Raw genomic sequence first — 14,498 nt, 5'->3', positions numbered from 1 at the left:
TAAAGCGCAGGTAAAGCGCAACTAAAGCACAAGTCAAAAAGCGCAGGTGACGCGGCAATTTTTTATTGGATGTCCGAACTTATTTTTCGCGTCCGGTGACCGGATGCAATAATTTGCCTAGAAAATTATGTCTCAGCTTTGTTGAGGGGTCAAAGGAGAAGCTATGATGAGATTTGGGAGCAAATAAGGCAATGATAAATGTCAGTGATGAGGTGATGCACATTGTTGGTGAGTGGTTGTAATTCCTATCGAATATGTGCACATTTTAATTACCAGTATTGGATTGGTTTGTTAAAAGTACCTCACTAAATTTTTGTGTTTACATCTCTTGCATGTATTTGAGATTGAGTCTCAAGGATCTGTGTGCATGGTTTGAAAATATGAAATTTTTCCTATTGGGTGTTGAGGTCAAGGTAGGTGTCACTTGAGGCATCGGGCTATATGCTAAGCATTGAGAGTTATAAGGATTTGTTTACTAATATGATAGCATAAGGAGTTATAAAGGCCCAAATTATAATATAAAATTTTGATGGGAGGTATAAAGGCTTAAGAAAACATGTTACTTTATGTTTTAATATATGAACTACTTGCTTATTTACTTTAGTGCACAATTTAATTTACTTCAATTATATTTAAATTATATTATGTTTAGTACAATAAATTTCTAATGAACTGTCTTTACATTTAATTAACATAATGAGTACATTATAAAAAAATTAGATTGGTGAGTGTGACTTGCTGAGCTGCGTTGGCTCACACATATTTTGCATTTTGATTCAGGTTCTAAAAAAGGGTAGGAGTCGGTTGAATAGTTGTGATCCCAAGTTCTGATATGCTAAGTCTATTGACTATTTTCTTAATTTGTGTACAATGATGGCTATTTGTTTGTTTCCTTTGTTTTAGTGGACAACCATATATATACTATGAACTATAGATTTTGTTGCAAATGCATTTTTGATGTTGAATGAAAAGAAATTTGTAGAAGAGCTTGTTTTTATTATGCTCACTGAAGTTAATTAGAAACTCTGTGGTTTGTGTAATTTAAAATTAAAATGAAATTTGAAAACCCCTCAAAACATAGATGTTGGGTCGGCCTGTCATAAGTTAGCACGATACGACATGTTCTATTTGTATGTCTTATTGTGTTGGATGGTGACGGTGGTATTTGTGAAGAGGTATGAACGTGTGCTCTAGGCTCATAGGAGAGGCAAGGGAGAGGGGAATCATGAAAATGAGTTTTTTGCACGCGTTTGATCAACTCATTTTTATTTCCTACAAACAAAATTTTTTGATGAGAAATATATTTCCAACTATCATCCATTGATAATAGTATGTTTTCATTTAGTACATGTCAACAAATTTATCTTAAAATAGGTGATTGTTAAATACATGAATAAAAATTTTCTTACTAATCATAATTTCTCCTATCGTGACAAGATAACCCTTCAATATTTATCTTTGATTGAGGGTTTGATTTGATTTCATTTATTTTTGGGATGAGAAAAAAGTATGATATATATATGATTCTTTCCGGCCATATATACCTTTTCTTTAAATATTTCCCGTAGGGTTACAATTATTGTATCCCAACCATTTGAATCATTTTGGACAAATAAATTTAATCTATTTATCTAAATTTAAATAACTTCAAAAAATTAAAATGAATTAGATGAATAAACTACAATAGCTAATTAAGACAATAATTGCGAAGGATTCACATCTCAACAGCTTAAGATTTGTTTGAGTCATCTTTCCAGCTGTTTGGTTTTTCATATTGCAATCATATTTCTATTTGACTATTGTTTTTTTTTTTTTGTTGCTTTCTTATTATTAAAAAAAATTTAATAAGAAGTTATTTTTTGCAACAAGTTTTATTAATATATGAGAGCTATATAAAATATTTGTAATATTTATAATATCCATTAAAAATATTTTTTATAATAAATTTATTTTCATCTTTATAAAAAATTATGCCCTTATGAATAATTTCATTGCATTTTGAATAACATTTTTAATTATTTTAACATTCCTCCAATTGCCCACTTACCGTTATAGCATGCACCTTGCCCCAAAAAAAGTTGAGAAGTTTTTTTTTTTTAATTTTTTTTTTTAAGTTGAGAAGTTAATTCTTAACTGATTTATTTATACATATAAATACAAATAATATGATTTTAGGCCTAGATATTGGGAGAATATTTATTTTTTGTCTTTCTTTCTGGCCCAGATATTCCTCCTGGCTTTCAACTACCAGCAAAATTGACTCTTTTTTTAGGAGAAGCCAGGAAACTTGACTCCAGTTCTCCTGCAACAAGATCCTACCAGCTCGCCGGTGAAGATGCCGGGCCCTGGACCACACATGATGTACGCGCTCGGCGCCGGAACTGGCCTCATGCGCTTAAGCCATGGCCGTTTCACTCCTCAGCACTGCCTCTTCTACGCTTTGAACGCCTTCCTCGGCCCAGATCTCGGTTCCTTTGCCGAATGGCTGGCTTCCTTTTTTCCTGCCGGAACCGCCGGCCGCCGCCTTGGCGGCTTGGCCATGGAATTTGTTCATCACCCTTTCTATTACATCCTGGTTCTTGGATTCCCACTTTCGTTGTTATATGCTTGGCTCTCCCGCGTCCTTCTAAACAAGGGTTTGGTTGATACAGTTTCAGGGGTAAGTTTGGTACTCTTTTCTTGTTTTTAGGATTTGGGTTGTTTGGTTTTCTAAAATGGGGGTCTTTATTGGTTTTTTTAGGTTGCTTTGAGTAGGAAACAGTGCTTCTGCCTTGTGGCTGCGGGTTCTTTGTCACATTTTTTCCTTGATCATCTGTTCGAGGTGAGTAATATGGACGAGTTGATAGTTTTGTATGATGATTTGGTTGTTTAATTGTTTCATTTCCAATCTGACGATATGCTCTTGACTTGTTAAAACATGCGCGAGGAGTTGAGGGGGTCGCCTTTCGGATGGAGTGGAAAATTAATGTTGTTACCGTTGGATAGGACAAAAGCCCGGGTTGATTGGGATTTTGAGAACTTGTTGGAGCTTTCAACCCCTTAGTTCAGCAAATAATATTTTGAACCTGGTCGTGATCCTTAATTACTTCGGTGGATCCTTACTTTGCCTCGCCATCTTATGCTCTATCACCTCTCTTCGTGCAATCTCTTTGGAACCAGGAGGAAGCCTTTGCAGCAATTTGCAATTCTCAAAGTTGTTTCAGTTACTATTTGTAAAATTTCTTCAATTCCTAAAGCAGCTTTCCTCTCTGATTCGCCTTTATCAGCTTTGCAGAGCTCCACGTTTCTAGTATCCTTGCTGCAGCAGTAGTGAGCGATAGGTTGATCCTCAATGTCTAAGAGTGTCATAACCGTGGTCTAGAAAGTGATGCACTCTGGCAACACAATACATGATTAAGGTATAAAAAAACATATTTTGCACCCACCAAAGGAAAAATTAATACAACAATAACAATAGCAACGTTAAGCCTTTAGAATCTTTTTATCCATTTGTTAAGAGTCAAATTCTCATTAAATATAATAAAGAAATGTCATTTCAAATATTTTCTAACTCTGTCTTTTTAAGTCTACCTCTATCTTTCTTAACATAAGCCAAATTTAATACATTTACTTTTCTAATCGGGTCATCGGAAGACCGTTGTTTTATGTGACCAAACCATCTAAGGAAACTCTCTCTAATCTTATCTTCCACTATAGCTACTCCAACCTTTTCACATATATGCTCATTTTGTATCCTGTCTCTAAGAGTAAAGCCACTCATCTACCTGAGCATCCTCATCTCCGCAACACTTAATATTATGCTTCTTTTTAATGACCAATATTATGCACCATAAAGCATTGCAGGTCTTTCCACCATCTTATAGAATTTTTGCTGAAATTTGAGGACTTTTCTATCACACAATATGCCCAGTGTATTCCTCCTCTTCAACAATCCAACTTGAATTCTACTAATAATATCCTCATCTATTTCACCATCACTCTGAACAATAGACCTAAGATATCTAAAGCGTGTACTCTTATTAATTACTTAATCGCCCAAAGTCACAATCCCCCACTAGATTTATTACTACTAAAATTATACTCCGTATATTCAATTTTAGATCTACTCAAATGAAAACCTTTAGACTCTAAGCTTGACCTCCATAATTCAAGTTTATCTTCAACTCCGTCTCTAGTCTTATCAACAAGAAGAATATCATCATCAAAAAGCATACACGAGGGTACAACCTCTTGCAAATTTCTTTTGAGAACATCCATGACTAAAGCAAAAAGATATGGGCTTAAGGCTAATTCTTGATGTAATCCAACTAAAATGGGAAAATACTTGGTCAAACCACCTTGTGTTTCAGCACAAGTAATAACTCATACATACATATACTTAACGACTTGAATATAAGCATTATTAACCCCTTTATTTTCTAGAACTCTTGGAACTTTATCATATGCTTGCTCTAAATCAATAAATATCATATGTAGATCCTCCTTATTCGCTATATACTTCTCCAGCAAACCTCTCAATAAATGTATAGCTCTCCCATAGTAGACCTACTTGTCATTATTCCAAATTGATTTTGAGAAAAATTAGTATCACGCTGTAACTTATGCTCCATAACTCTCCCATATTTTTGAAGTATGACACATTAACTTAATTCATTTATAATTCTCACAATCTTGTGCTTCACCTTTATTCTTAAAATAGGAATCAACACACTCATTCTCCACTCATATGACATCTTTTTAGCCTCAAAATAATATTAAAAAGTTTAGTAAGCCAACAAATTCCTTCTTCTTCTATGCATTTCCACACCTCTATTGGAATTATCATCAGGTCCAATATCTTTTTCACACTTCAATTCGTTTATTTTAAAGCCTCTCTAACTCGGTTTTACTAATATGCCGATTAAAATAAAAATCTTTATTTTCATTTTAGGCGTTTACGTCACTAAAGTCATTCGTATTCTCACAATATTCACTGAAAAGTTTAGCAAAATATCTCATCCACCTTTGTTGAATGTCCTCTTCTAATAAAAACACTTTTTGATCTTCATCCTTAATGCTCTTCACTTGCATTAAGTCCTTATAACTCATATCTCGTTATTTGACTAACTTATACATATAGCTTTCGTCCTGCTTAGCATCTATATCATTAAAAATTAAGATCTTTGCATCGCATATTACTTTTTTAGACTTCTTACAAGCCTCTTTATATTTTTTTCAATTATAAGAATTTTTACATTTAAATTAATTTTTATAAAAAATCTTTTTATTTTTAGTACTTTTTTGCACATTTTGATTGTACCACAAACTATTTTTACTATTAGGAACTTTTTCCTTTGATATTCCAAACACATCCTTTACAACATTCTTAATATAATTAGCTATTTTTTCTCATGCAATATTAGCTTCCTCCTAGAATCTTACCCTCAAAAATAGTTTTACTAATATTCTTTAAATGCCCACATCTAATCCTAGAATAATACTTTAGTTTTTTTTTTATTTATATCTCTTCATCTTAAAGTTCAAAACTAATAAGCAATGTTGAGTACATACAATTTCATTCAGAATAATTTTACAATCTTTGCAATATAAATAATCTATTTTCTTATAAGAAAATAATCAATTCGAGTTTTACTATATCCACTCTTATAAGTGATGAGATGTCCATCGCTTTTCTTAAATAAAATATTAACAATTACAAAATTGTAAGATAAAAAAAATTTAATATGATCTTACCATTTTAATTAGTCACTTCAAATTCATAGCCACCATGAATACCTTTAAAATCATCTATTTATTTACCAACATGTCTATTTAAATCTCCTCTAATAAAAATTCTTTCTTCAAGAGTTTTTTTTTTTATTAATTCTTCTAAGTCGTTATAAAATTTTAATTTTGAACATATATACAAATCTATTTGAGGAATATAAACACTTATAATATTAATAATCTTAGCATCAATAACAATCTTTAAAGCTATAATTCTATCTCCAATTTCGTTAATTTTTACAACATTATTTCAAACTCTTATCTATAATCACAAATACACTATTTCTAGTACGACTCCTGCCAGAATACCATAATTTAAATCCTAAACTATCAATTTTCTTGATCTTGTCTTCAACCTATTTAGTTTTTTGAATGCATAAAATATTTATCTTTCTATGAATCATAATATATATTAATTCAATTAATTTGCCTGTAAGGTAACCTATATTCCAAGTTTCTATCTTAATTTTAATTTCATGGAGTAGCTTCTTTGCCCATATCCATCTATGATGTGAGAACCTTGCCTATTTAACATTGCACCCGAGCAAGGAAACAATAAAATAGAAACAACTATTTTCATATCAAAGTAAACATATTAGAGTATATAATAGAAAGAAACTAAGATTTCATTATTATAAATTCAAATCAAATTACATCAATAAAATAGAAACAACTATTGAAACCCTTGTATATTTGTTATTTTGTAGTCATTCATAAGTTATTAACAAACTTACTCAATCCTTTTACAGTGAATGTAGGTCATAAGACTGAATCACTTAAACTCTTTGTTTCTTCTCTATGCTACTATTTTTTTGCATACTCGTACTTATTTGTAGCTAAAAATAGAATAATTCTTATTTATTAATCAATTATTGAGTGTATTGTCTTATTTGGCTAAATCAATTTTTCATGTATTTGAAAGTTTTAGATTTGTTTTCATTTATTTTATTATTTTTTTATATTATGACAAGTCATCAATTCACGTAATATTATTTTATTGGCTTCTAAAGCTTTCAAAAGTTGTCTAGGTTTTAAAAAAGCCTATAAATAGGATATTGCTTTGTACTTCTTGATTCATTAAATAAAAAACTAATTTTGCTTGCACTAAATTTATGTGAAAAGACTTTTGGTGACTGTTCTATTTTACGGCGAAGCTTGGTGGCTCCCTTAGGTTTTGTTGAGTCCTAGTTATCTTTTCTCACACTTATTTCTCTTTTTTCCCAATACAATTTTCATCTCCTCTATATAACATCGATCCTAGCTTTTAACAATCCTAAAATATATCAATCTTCTTCAGAACTCTCTCAAATATTTTTCCACATTCCTCATAATATTCGAATGGTTTAACTCGCTAATAATCCTAAAATATCATTGACAAAATCCAAACGTAGAGAGATAATTTTGTGTTGTAAGCAACCGAATTAAAATTATCATAACTTTTTTACAACATATCCAAAATCCATGAAAACACTATCATTAGTTTCCTTGCTTCCCAAACCTTTGATTCGGAGTTCTTCCCAATTATTTTTCTGGAAAAAATTGCCCTTTGATAGCATAGAAGTTTCAGCCCTAAATACGTGCACATCCTAAACACTAGTTTCATTACCATTCAAATAACCCTTCCACCATCACCCTAAGTGGGCATCATTCAAGTTGTTGCCTTTACCATGAAAGATCTTATAATTTAAAGTATAAGAGAAGAGAGATTGGGAGAGCTTCAGGAACTAAAGTATCATCTCTGTCATACTTATCATCTTTATGCTAATGGCACCCCTATATATATAGGAAGAGCCCACTAAACTTAATAAAAAAGACAGCATTATCCTAAGCATATCTTCGAACATTTAAAAAAAAAAAGTCAATCTCTCCCACTATGAAATCTCTTTTTTTAGGTGGCAGACATTGTGGAGAAGGGGGTGGCACAAGCTTAAGGATCTCTAGGATGCCTCAAGTAGTAGATATGGAGACTTCTACTCAGATAACGCCAACTAAAAAGCATTTGAATCACCACAACAAGGATGAGGGAGCATGGCTACTCGTGTTTGCACAAATTTAACATGCTCAGCCTAATTGTAAAAATGAGAATAAAAACTCCAAAAGCTAGACTTTACTCGATAGAAACAAATATATGTGAGATTATCTAATCTGAATGTTAGTTGTTCTAACATGTTGGAATAACAACATGTTGGAATTAAGTATGTTTGACTGGATTTCTTATGCGGGCTCTAGAAGTCTAGGTAATTATATCAATGACAATCTAAAAGTCTCAGATAAGTCTCAACATAGCATCTTAGGTTTTGTTTGAGACGGCGTTCTTATTGCTTCTCAAAATAACTTTTTAGTATACAAATTTTATTTTTTGTACTAAAAAGCTGCTCTGAGAAGCATGAAAAAAGCCGTCCCAATCGAAACCTTAATGTTGCATGGATGGAATAAACTATTTGTTATGCTTTCTATTCACGACGTTTTCTCTATTTTCAGAATGAGAGATTTGTGAAATTTGGAATGGTTATATGCTTCTTGTTTGGATACAACTTCTTGGATAAAGCACTGTATGATAGGAACGTTATGCCATTAAAACGTTCAAAAGAAATATTCATAGAATGTTTCGCAATTTACAGTTATCAACATCATCATTTTTATATTACCTTTAGTTTAGTTGCTATTTTCTTTTTGTTTTATTGACGATGTATCTCACTTTGCAGGAAAATGGTCATTCTTCAATGTATACATGGATATTGAGTACCGGTTGGTGGCAAGGCCGGGCTCCCATTAATCCAGATTCTGTTATCATAATAGGATTCTTGTGCACTTGTTTGATTGTGGGATTTGTTTATATCAATAGGTAACATTATCAACGCTTTATTTATATTTCTTAAAAATTATATTATTTTAGTATTATGCTTGTTGATAGAAAACTTAGGATAAAAATATTCGGAGGATTTAAAATAGGGAATGCTTTGATATAATTTGGTCCACCTGGAGGTCTTAGTTGTGGTGGATGTCTGGCTAATTTGGAGTGTTGAATACTTTGAACTGCTATTCATGAAATTCTCTTTGGTAAAGTAAAAAACTTCAGGAGCTTCAATTATCAAATGCATACTCTATCCTTCATCTTGAAAGTGAACGGATTCCTTGATTTTAGGAGGCATTTGTTCGCCATTTCATAGCTTTAAGAATTTAGGCATATTACTCAACCTAAAAAATCTTTTTTTTTTTCATAGAAAATATTTTTTTCATAATATTAGAGAAGAAAAAATCTCTATTGTCGGTCCTAAGTCTAAATTAGAAAGATGGATAGTTGATGTTAAAATGACAAACAATCATAAAACTTCAATCAAAACTTATTAAATGAATCCAATTTTTTAGTATTACTTGTGCGAGGGTGTTCAACGGAAGCGACATACCCTTACCTAAACAAGTTTCAGTGTTAAGTTGAAAAGTTTTATTAGGATGTCACTTGTAAGTGACACATATCATGACCTAACTTGATCATTGTGATAAAAATAGGCATAAGTTGGCTTGAATGCCACCCATTAATTGGTGTGTTGTAACTTAGGCTTCATTTGGGACGGCTTTCTTTCTGATTTTTAAAACAGCTTTCTAGTACAAAAATTTTAATTTTTATACTAAAAAGTTGTTTTAAGAAGCATAAAGAAAGCCGTTCCAAATGAAGCCTTAATCTAGTTGTGATGAAAAGTGGGCAAGAGTTGAAAAAGTCTAAAATTAAAATTAAATTTTATATAAGAAAGATAGCAACTTTGTTGGAAGGCAAGAGAATTGCAGATACTATGATTCAAAGAAGAATTAATGTCACTTGTTTGCAAGAAACAAAATTAAAATGAGAAAAATTCATGGACCTTGGGGAATGATATAACCTATCGTATGTTGGGAGGGCTAATGATAGGAGTGAGTTACAGATTTTGTTAGATAAAGAGTTTGAAAATAAAAGTGTAGTAGGTTTAGAGATATGGTGATTTCTATTAAGTTAATTATTGATAAATGTATTGTTAAAATGCTTAGTGCTTGTGTTTCTTAAGTTGAATTAGAAAATAATTTATAAAATCAATTTTGGAAAGTGATGGAGAAGCTATTTTAAATATTTGAGAAAAAGCTGATAATTATTAGAGGCAATTTAAGTTGTTGTTATCATATAACAGGTTGTTAGTGGATTCATGGTGGTTTTGGAATAGGAGATAAAAATATTATGGGGCTAAACTTGCATTCTTATTAGCATACGAATTATCAATAGCTAACACCTTAAGAAATGAGCAGAACAATTGACTATTTATTCAAGTAGAGCAATAAAATCACAAATGAATTTATGTTACTAGGAAGGAAAGAAAAATGCTTTTTAAAGATAATAAGGTGGTTCTTAGAGAAAGTTTGATCATACAACATAGAGTAGTAGTTATCAATATATATTTAGAAGTATAAAAAGTAAAATGATCAAATTGAATAATTGTCCTAGTATGGAAGGTGAAAGGTAAGAATTATTAATTTTTCAAAAGAGGTGTGAAGAGTGCTAAGTTGTAGTGTTATTGTTGGGCTAAATTTGATGAGAGAAAGATGGGCAAGTCTATTAATATGATTGTTGTTGAAGTTTCAAGAGATTCTAAAAGTATATCAACGTAAGGAGATTTTTTTGTAAAGTTAGGAGGTATAAAATATAATTAGAAGGAAGAAATGTTCTTTTAAGATGTGACAAAAATCAAATACTGTTGAGACAAAATGATTAAGGAAGCTTTTTTATGTGTTAAAAGGTTAGGAGTGCATCAAAAGCTATAACATTTGATGATTGTTTTGTAGACTATATAGTTAGGAAGGTAAAATGCAAGATATATAAAATAGTTAATGTGAATTAAAGACTTGGATTGAGTTGGGTTGCATAAGAGTGGCAATAATAAAATATAGTTAAAATGGGTAGAACTTGTTCAAGGTAAATTGCAAAGAATATGTGTCATGCCCTTGGTAGCACTAAGCTGGTAAGAATGAAAAATAAGGATTCATAAAGCCAATTCCAAATAGTTAGAATAGGACTAATGATATTGATGATAACAGTAAAATTTTGTTGGAAGTGTAGACATTAAAGAAAGCGAGAAATGCCACTTTGAGAAATTGTGAAATTAGAGATCTTTTGGAAGAGCATAATGAAAAGAGTAGTGAGTTAGATTATTGATTGATCTAAAAAGTGTAAATGGAGTCGACTCAAAAGAAGATGTATCAAGGAAAATCTTAGATTCCATACGAGATGCATTTTGATATTTGGAGTCATGGGTTGTATTGGAATAATTTGGCTAATAATTTTTTAAAATAAAATTTTGAACTAATGAAGATGCCATATAATTGAAGAACAATTTTGTTGATGCCTTGAACAAAGTGGGTGTTTAGGATAATGGTAATTATAAGAGAAAAGAGTCCAACAATAAAGTTGTAGAAGAGAGTAATAAACCAACTTAAGAAAACAAGCATTGATATTGGAGAATCAATATGATTTTGTGGAAGGAAGATTTATTATGAAATTATTTTTTATGATATAATAATTAATGAAAAATAAAAATATCAAATAAAATATATATATATATATATTTTTTCAAATTTTCAGAAATTATGTGCATGAAAGAAAAAAGATGTTTGTCAAAAGTATAAATGGAGCATTAACTAGTATTCAATGTACTTGTAGAGTAGCAAAGAAGTTTCAAATCAGGGTAGGTTTACCATCAATAAGCAACATTATGTTCACACTTTTTGAAATTGGTCATAAAAATGCTCATGTAGAGTATTCAAAGTGAGATACTTTGATGTATACTTTTTGCTTATGACATTGCCATAATTGTTTGGATCTTTGTTGAAATAAGTTGAAAGTTAGGACGATGGAGAAAAAGTTTAAAAGATAAAGGCTTAAGATTAGTGAAACAAATATAGACTATATGATATATAATTCTATTAGTTTGATATTGCTAATTACGGGGTGATGCATGCATGTAATAGGCTTAAGTATGTTGGATCTATTTTTAAAATAATTTAGGGTTTATAGATGTGATCTAAGTTCTATAATTAGGAGTGGAATGTTTAAATAAAGTAGTGATTCAGTAGTATATGCATAACAGGATATCATTGAGTTATGAAGGTAGATTTTCTAAAATTACAATTGGGCTAACAATATTGTATAAATTCGAGTTTAGGATAGTAAAGAAGCCATTTATAGATTTTGAAAAAGTTCAGCATTTTAGTTTTGAGAAACATTTATATTGGAGGGACATTGGGTGAAATATCTTTTAGAGGTAGGAAAATGAAAAGTAAACTTTGATAGTTTGAGATAGAGGATGATGCATTAATAAGATAGGTAGATAAAGTTAATGATAAAGGATTATAATGAAAAAAAGGCAGATTTAATGTAACTTGATAAACATTGTGCAAATAATTTGCACATAGTATGTTTTGCGCCTTTGCAACACTCAAATATCAAATGGAGAATGAGGATTATTACGTCACTAATAATAGTTGAGATAAGACTAACGATAGTGATGATAATGATAATATTATTAAAGAATCTATGGTGATCGACCAATCAGCAAAATCTGTACTTTCCTATGCTTGCTGCTCAATGTTTATTTATATCATGCGTTTTGCATATTTATCTTTAACTAGAATACAAAATTATTCTGTACGGAGACCAGACGGCGAGAACCATATGGATTTGCTATGCTTTAGATGTTCTTTTGCTGCGCTTTTATAAATACTCAACAAAAGAGCAACAAATATGCATTCATAATTGCACTTTTGCTGAATATTTATAAAAGAGTAGGAAAATGGCAGCTAAAGCGCAACAAATATCCTATTAATTGAATATTTACTAAAATTTTCCTGCTTTTTTGTAAATACTCAGCAAAATGGCAGCAAAAGTGCAATTATGAATGCATATTTGTTGTCATTTTGATGAGTATTTGCAAAAGCGCAGCAAAGAAGTAGTAAAAATCCGGACGATTCTTGCCGTCCGGTCTCCACACAGAAAAATTTCTCCAACTTATGACTGCGTTAGTGCAGTCACTGAACAAGCTTCAAACACTTGTAATATAGTAAAACCACTGGTTACTGTAAGCTAGCCTAGAGAACTCAGCTTATTCATTTTCTTTTCCCTTGCTTTTGATCACTTCAGGTTTTGCTTAGAAAGATTAGAATAACTTTTTTTTTTTAGAAAGATTAGAATAACTGAAGAAAGATAGCATAGCTTCTTCCACTCCATTATTACATCAAATCACTCTACTTCAAGTTCTTCAAGCTCCACTCTACTAAACCAGTCGTTGACTATCACTTTCTTCGTATATTTCTCTGCAGAGTGAAGCATGGAGAATCCATTATAACAAATGCAAACAAATCATTGAGATTAATAATGGCGATAGCAAGCTTTTACTGCGTTTGGTGCATGATTCAGATATACCTGCGAACCCCTCCACAGCCAGCCGTTGGTGAAGAGGCAGATCTTGGAGTGCTGGTATTCCTCGCCATCTACTTCTTTCTTCCTCATTACTTCTGCATCTTCTCAGTTACCCAGAAAGATTATGGCAATGAGCAGCTGCCATTATAGCTCATATCTCATGTTGTATATCTTCAGCTGTAAGTAAATAAGAGCCGAGCTACATACTCTGTACATGAGCGAGCATATCTATTAGTTTTGTTATTAAAGTTAAGTCATAATCAAGCTTTAATGAAGACTAATTAAATATTTTATGCTATTAATCTTAACATATATTGCCATTGAAAAAAAAATACCCTTAAGATTTTACTTTTAGAAAAATAAATATTTTAGAAGGGGAGCAAATTGGGTCAAATGTCCTATTTAAACAAAATTCAATAATTACAGTGCAAAATAATTTTGAAAATTTAATCCTCTTAAAGCTTATAGAATTTACTGAATCGTACCTTAGTTCAACTCGTTATAGCCAAACAGCCCTTGAGTTAGCAGTAATGATCTTCCGGGCACAAGGCTGGGAAAATATGACATAGGCAAACTGCAAATTGCTGATTTAGACCATCTCCAGCTGATTTAGACCATCTCCAACCGAACGCCAAATGAGTGTTTGGCGTCGTTCGGTCACTCCAGCCGAATGCCAAAACGTCTGTCATTTGCTTGCGGGTGAACAGTGGCGTGACAGTGCAACGCCAATATTGGCGTTGCACTGTTCACCCACGCTATTTTCCTCTCTCAACTGGAAAAACGCGCCAAAGGAGAAGGATCGTTACCTTCGCGCAGAAGCAAAAAAATGGCGTTCGATTGGAGCAGCACCGCGCCATTTTTGCGTTTTATGGTATTTTGGCGTGAAAAATGGAGTTCTCCGTTGGAGATGCCCTTAGGCAATATCATCGCTTGTAAATATGTTAGGGGGCTTTTTGTTAGTGGATTTATACTGAATTTGGGTTTCGTTTGGGACTTTTTTTTTTAATGTTTCTTAAAACGGTTTTTTTTGTGTGCTAGAAAGTCGTTTTAAGAAGCAGTAAAAAAGCCGTTTCAAACGAAATCTTAGACTTCATTTGGGGTAACTTTCTTACTATTTTATGAAGTAGCTTTTTAGTTCAAAAATTTTTATAATAAAAATTGGTTTTAAAAAGTAGTTTCAAATAAAGTCTTAAGCTTCGTTTGGGACAGTTTTCTTATTATTTCTTAAAGTAACTTTGTAGTATAAAAATTAAAATTTTTGTACTAAAAAATTATTTTAAGAATCATTAAGAAA

At 31.5% G+C, this 14,498-nt stretch overlaps 1 protein-coding gene across 1 annotated transcript; it reads left to right on the top strand.

Annotated features, from left to right (window-relative positions):
* The first annotated feature begins 2,206 nt into the window (after positions 1-2,206).
* LOC110093362 lies at positions 2,207-13,475 on the top strand. The gene is made up of 4 exons (XM_020818218.2): positions 2,207-2,659; positions 2,741-2,821; positions 8,472-8,611; positions 13,105-13,475. Exons 1-4 carry the CDS (start codon positions 2,336-2,338, stop codon positions 13,352-13,354), a joined length of 795 nt encoding a protein of 264 aa, XP_020673877.1. The 5' UTR covers positions 2,207-2,335; the 3' UTR covers positions 13,355-13,475.
* The last annotated feature ends 1,023 nt before the right edge of the window (positions 13,476-14,498 follow it).

This window comes from Dendrobium catenatum, unplaced genomic scaffold, assembly GCF_001605985.2.
Source record: "Dendrobium catenatum unplaced genomic scaffold, ASM160598v2 fragScaff_scaffold_384, whole genome shotgun sequence".
In the NCBI taxonomy this organism is placed as follows: domain Eukaryota; kingdom Viridiplantae; phylum Streptophyta; class Magnoliopsida; order Asparagales; family Orchidaceae; genus Dendrobium; species Dendrobium catenatum.
This window is presented reverse-complemented; position numbering and strand designations above follow the sequence as displayed.